Source organism: Euphorbia lathyris, chromosome 6 (assembly GCF_963576675.1).
Source record: "Euphorbia lathyris chromosome 6, ddEupLath1.1, whole genome shotgun sequence".
Classification (NCBI taxonomy): domain Eukaryota; kingdom Viridiplantae; phylum Streptophyta; class Magnoliopsida; order Malpighiales; family Euphorbiaceae; genus Euphorbia; species Euphorbia lathyris.
Window position 1 is genome coordinate 14,932,694 of NC_088915.1, and position 5,889 is coordinate 14,938,582.

Below are 5,889 nucleotides of genomic sequence, written 5' to 3' on the forward strand. Positions count from 1 at the left end.
CAAAATCGGAGAACTCTTTTGAGAAATAATAGATATAAAAAATGATTTATATACTCTTCAAATATATCTATATTATCATTTTTTATAAAAAAAATGAAAATAAATTTTATATTTACAAAATATTTTATATTTTAAAATTATAATATTAAATACTTAAGTATAGTGAGTTATTGGGCTTGGTCCAAGCTTAGTACTGTTATGGAGATTATTCTGTAACAGGATGATAATGAACCAATTTTAGATGCGACTAAACCGGAAACCAAACACCCATCTATCTTGTATCTTCTAAACCCTGAACCCTACAACCTTCAATCTTCAGGTTTCAGAGTCCAATTCGATTATGGCGCTCTCTAAACCAGCCTTCTTTTCCCACTTCAAAGCTATCGCCGCCCATCACCACCACAACCTCCGCCGTCCTTTGCCTTCTTTCATTTCTCTCAGGTTCCTCTCTTTCGCATCCCCTGAAGAAGCTGCAGCAGAACGTCGTCGCCGTAAGCGCCGTCTCCGCATTGAACCTCCTCTGTCGTCTCTCCACCGTTCTCAACAACAATCACAAACCCAACAAACCCCAAAACCTATTCAAAACCCTAATGCCCCTAAACTCCCCGAACCCATCTCTGAAGTTTCCGGCAAACGCCTCGATCTCCATAACCGAATCTTAACCCTAATCCGCGAGAATGACCTTGAGGAGGCCGCGCTTTTTACGCGGCATTCAATCTACTCCAATTGCCGCCCCACTATCTACACTGTCAACGCCGTTCTTAATGCTCAGCTTCGTCAATCTAAATATTCCGATCTCCTTTCTCTCCACCGGTTTATCATTCAGGCTGGTGTCGCTCCCAATATAATTACCCACAATTTGATCTTTCAGACTTATCTTGATTGCCGGAAGCCCGATACGGCGCTTGAACACTATAAGCAGCTAATCAATGATGCTCCTTTCAGTCCCTCTCCTACCACTTATCGTATTATGATAAAAGGGTTAGTGGACAATGGTAAGATCGAGAAAGCGTTGGAATTGAAAGAGGAGATGATAAGTATTAAGGGCTTCTCTCCAGACCCGCTTATTTATCATTATTTGATGGTTGGTTGCGTGAGAAATTCAGATTCAGATGGGGTTTTCAAGCTGTTTGAAGAGTTGAAGGAGAAGACTGGTGGAATTGTTGAGGATGGAGTGGTTTTTGGGGCTTTAATGAAGGGGTATTTCATGAAGGGAATGGAGAAAGAGGCAATGGAACTTTATAAGGAAGCTGTGGAGGAGAATAACAATTCCTCTGTTAAAATGAATGCTGTTGCTTATAATTCTGTATTGGATGCATTGTGCAAGAACAATAAGTTTGATGAGGCTTTGAAGTTATTTGATAGGATGAAAGAAGAACATAATCCTCCTAGTCGTTTAGCTGTTAATTTGGGGAGCTTTAATGTTATGGTAGATGGATACTGTGCACAAGGGAGATTTGAGGTTGCTATTGATGTTTTCAGGAAGATGGGTGATTACAGATGCATTCCTGATGTTCTGTCCTTCAATAACTTGATGGACCAGTTATGCAAAAATGGAATGTTGGATAAAGCTGAGGAGCTCTATGGAGAAATGGAAGGTAAGAGCGTGAAGCCGGACGAATATACTTTTAGTCTTCTAATGGATACTTGCTTGGAAGCTGATAGAGTTGATGATGGAGCTGCATACTTTAGAAACATGGTGGATTCAAGCTTGAGACCTAACCTAGCAGTTTATAATAGATTGATAAATAAATTGGTTATGTCCGAAAAGATTGACGAGGCAAAATCGTTTTACGATTTGATGGTGAAGAAGCTCAAAATGGATAATCCTACCTATAAGTTTATGATGGAAACATTGGCTAATAAAAAGGGTTTGGATGAGTTGCTTAAAATGGTTGATGCAATGTTGGAAGATGAGGCAATTGATTTCGATTCGGAGTTGCAGGAATTTGCTAAGGAATTACTAGAAAAGGAGAATAGAGCAATGGAGTTAACTGAGCTTATGGAGAAAAAAGAGAGGGAGAAAGCTGAAGCTAAGGCTAAGGAGGTTGAGGCTGCTGAGGCTTCTAAGAGAAGTGCTAAAGCTGCTATAGCTTCTTTGCTTCCATCTAAATTGTTTGGAAACAAAGAAAGTGAGAACAAAGATGAAACAGTTGAGGAAGCTGATGTTTTAAATGGTGATGAGACAGTTGCAAAGAATGATGCTTCAACTGAGCAGGAGCAGCAGCTAACACTTTGAATGTGCTTATGAGGAAATGGTAAATCCTTTTGTGCTCCTTCTTTCATTTGTGTTGTTAAGTATGGTAGGAAATGATTATGTTTCTTACATGGAATTCAATTGAATTTGCTACATTTTCCTCATTAAACATTTGTTTTCATCCATGTATATATATATCACTATAATTTGGCCCGTATTTATTGGCATACTGTTAAAGGCATGCCGAAGGCTCCAGGTGCACAAAGCACTAGGCTGAGTGCCTTAGCACCCAAAGGCAAGCATTGTCACCAAGGCGATGGTAAGGTGTGCCTTGTCGGGGTTATAAGAGGCGCACCTATATGTCACATGCGTTTTTTTTAGGATTGTGATCTCCACCATTGGATTAGAGACTTTTGGTGTCAAAAATAGATAACAAAAAAGAAATAAAGGCTTTGAAGAGAGGCAAATACACAAGGAGAAACTAACTTTGTAGATTAGCATGACGAAGATGAAAGAGAATTCGTCTTCGATGATGATGGCGATGGAGTGATGATGATTGATGGAATATGGAGAGTTTTGATGAGAAGCAACTATTAGTCGACTTAGGATTTACTATTTAGTTGAACACTTAAACTTTTACCCCTTTTTTATTGTTGATAGATGAACACTTGAACTTAGAATAATGGGTTTATTTATTGCATTTTGATTTTAGAATTTATCACTTATATTTTAAACATCATCATTGATGGTTTTATGTATTTTTATTCTTTTACTGCGCCTTTGTCTTTGAGGTGTGCCTTTGCGGCTTGCGCCAAGGCTCAAAAATCCCCTTGTGTCTTAGTGTAACATGCACCTTTAATAATTATCTAGGAAGTACCAACACTGGTACTTGTATGGTTGCAGGTCTGGAAAATAGAATTGTTAAAAAATATGAGACATGAGTACGGTGAGGACACGCCAAGTTTATATATATATATATATATATATATATATATATATATACACCGCGAAAATAATCCGCATGAAAAACCATCATCGAGTTAAGTCTGTTTTTGGTTTCTCTGTGTTGCGACTTGCGATTCTCAATCGCATATCAAATGTGTTTAGGTTAGTTTTAATTTTGATTTGTCTTTTTGTGTTTTAGGTTTGGGTTTTTTGAAGTTTTAAATTTAAATTTTTTGTTTATTTAATAAAAGGGCGGCTACTATATTCTTTTGTTTAGATTTTAATTTTTGTTTCTATCAGGGTTCTATTTTATTTTATTTTTTATATATCAACCCCTATTCTTTGTAAAATTATATAAAAAAACTCTATGTTCTACCTAATTAACTCAAAAGGAGGAGACACTTATTTGGCGTGTCGGGTGCGTGTCTGGAGTGTCCGACGGTGCGTGTCCGGAGTGTCCGACACTCGTAGGTTAACTTCTTGGTGCTTTCTAGATAACTATGCATATTAGCCACTGCTTGTCCTATTTATCAGCATAAGTTGGGCAATCTGTAGAAAATTTTCTATTTCAAAACGTTGCAGAACCAATTTGAATCTGAGTCTGAAATTTGGTATATGAATATGTGTATAACAAGAGTCTTAGGAGTTCTCTTAAGCAGCTCGGAACGGTACGACATGTGTATTTGAACATTTTACAAAAGGACTGCTTTTTGAAGTTGTTAATTGGAGTTGATTTGTCCCAGAATGAATGTTTGTTATGTGCATTAAGAACTCGATATCTTTAGTTTAAGGTCTAACTCGGAACTTGTCTAAAATAGTAGATTGGCTCTTTGAACTTTGCAAGTGTCTCACTAGCTTCCTAAACTCGCTTATTTCGTATCACCAGCTCCCTAAACTCGCTTATTTCGTATCGTCAGTTCCCTAAATTTGTCCATAAAAGTAGATTAGTTCTCTGAACTTTGCAAGTGTCTCACCAACTCTCCAAAGTTGCTTATTCTGTAACAACTAAATACAAAAAACATAATACTAAGTCTTGATTATCATCCAGTCAATCTCTCAAATCTGCAATACTAACTCTTATAATAGGTTGAAAGGTAGGAGAATCGAAAAAATTACCTCTTGAATAGATGAAGACGTATTTTTAGAATTTAGGTTTAATAAGCTTCTGTATTCAGTTGTTACAAAATAAGCAAGTTTAGTGAGTTAATGAGACACTTGCAAAGTTTAAGGAGCTAATCTATTTTTATGGACAAGTTTAGGGAGCTGATGATACGAAATAAGCAAGTTTAGGGAGTTGGTGAGACATTTGCAAAGTTTAGAGAGCCAATATATTATTTTGGACAAGTTCAGGGAGGTGATGATGTATTAGCCCTTAGTTTAAATATCTTGTGGTACCAACTTTAATTGGTGCTTATGTTTGATTAAAGAAATACACAATTAAATCCTACTACGAGATATATCTAAAATGTTGGTAATATTTATCTAAATATTTTAAATAGATCTTTGCTTTTTTTTTTTTTTTTTTTTTTTTTGAAATGAGATTATATTACTGATTGTTTAATACAGAAGGAGAAATAAAATTTGGAATAGAATCAAAGATAGTAGGCCTAGCATGATGTGAAGCTGCCCTCGCAAAAGCGTGAGCTAAGCTATTTGCTTGCCTTCTGATAAAACGGACCGAGAATCCGATGTTTGTTGAGAGAAGAATTCTGCATTGAGAGATGAGATCGCCGAATTCCGAGAAATCCGCCTTGGTAGATTTAATTGCTTGAACCGTTAATAATGAGTCAGTTTCAAAGACAACATTCGAAAGCCTCAGACTACAAACCCAGCTAATAGCCTGAATTAACGCCCATGCTTCCCCCTCTCTTGCTTCCAGTAACCCATCTGTGGCTTCCCCCTCTCTTGCTTCCAGTAACCCATCTGTGGTGTCAGTTCTAGCTGATATGAAGGTCTCCATTGAGTTTCTGAGTGCAGCAGTGCTTCTGGAGCAGCCAAGATTTTTGCCTTTTTAATCTATCAAAATTCCATGGATGGAGATTTTATTAAATTTTGTATGGATAGTGTTTTTTATTAGGTAGGTTAAGGTTTTTTTTTCTATAAGAGTAGATTAAAGTTTTAATAGAATTATGTAATTTACTATCTACATTAATTGAAATTGAAATTTAAACAAGGTGATCATTCCAATAATAAATAACCTTTCTATCAGTTTTGATAAGTTGTTATCAAATGATAAGTTAGTGTTTTTTTTTTAAATAAAAATAACAAGTCGGCGTTAAAAACTAATATTAATAAGACTAAATAATATTTTGGATAAGCTAATGGACAAACAAAATCAAATATCAATACTTTAGTTAGTTCAAAAATGATATTTTAAAAGGAAAATGTATAAAAATATTCCTAACATTTACATTACGGAGTGATTTTATTTTTAATGTTTAAAATAATATAATTTTACTTCTAAAGTTAGCAATTAAAAACAATTTTACTCTTAACATTATCAAATGGGATCAATTTAAGAAATAATTCATCAAATTATCTTTTTGATCATTAATTTTGTCATCTACATTTTACATGTTAGCCATTTTATCGCTCAGTAGTAACAACAACTAATCATGTTGTAAAATCTAGAATTTGAGATAGAAAAACTTAGAAAACCTGTCTTTTTTTCAATGCAAATTGATCATTTTTTGAAAATTTTCTTAAGAAAATTAAAAAATATAGTCTTTTGTACGAATTGGATAAAA

General features: G+C 35.2%; 1 protein-coding gene across 3 annotated transcripts; it reads left to right on the top strand.

Moving 5' to 3' along the window:
• The first annotated feature begins 287 nt into the window (after positions 1-287).
• LOC136232496 (pentatricopeptide repeat-containing protein At3g49240, mitochondrial) lies at positions 288-5,339 on the top strand. 3 transcript variants are annotated; one of them, XM_066021686.1, is made up of 2 exons: positions 288-2,258; positions 4,709-5,339. In XM_066021686.1, exon 1 carries the CDS (start codon positions 341-343, stop codon positions 2,237-2,239), a length of 1,899 nt encoding a protein of 632 aa, XP_065877758.1. In that variant the 5' UTR covers positions 288-340; the 3' UTR covers positions 2,240-2,258; positions 4,709-5,339. The 3 variants fall into 3 exon arrangements, with proteins under 3 accessions (XP_065877758.1, XP_065877759.1, XP_065877760.1); XM_066021687.1 differs by lacking the exon at positions 4,709-5,339 and adding an exon at positions 3,101-3,412; XM_066021688.1 differs by lacking the exon at positions 4,709-5,339 and adding an exon at positions 2,436-2,969.
• The last annotated feature ends 550 nt before the right edge of the window (positions 5,340-5,889 follow it).

Excerpts from the sequence above, each read along its gene's own strand:
- LOC136232496 (XM_066021686.1), top strand. The coding sequence starts at position 341 with ATGGCGCTCTCTAAACCAGCCTTCTTTTCCCACTTCAAAGCTATCGCC.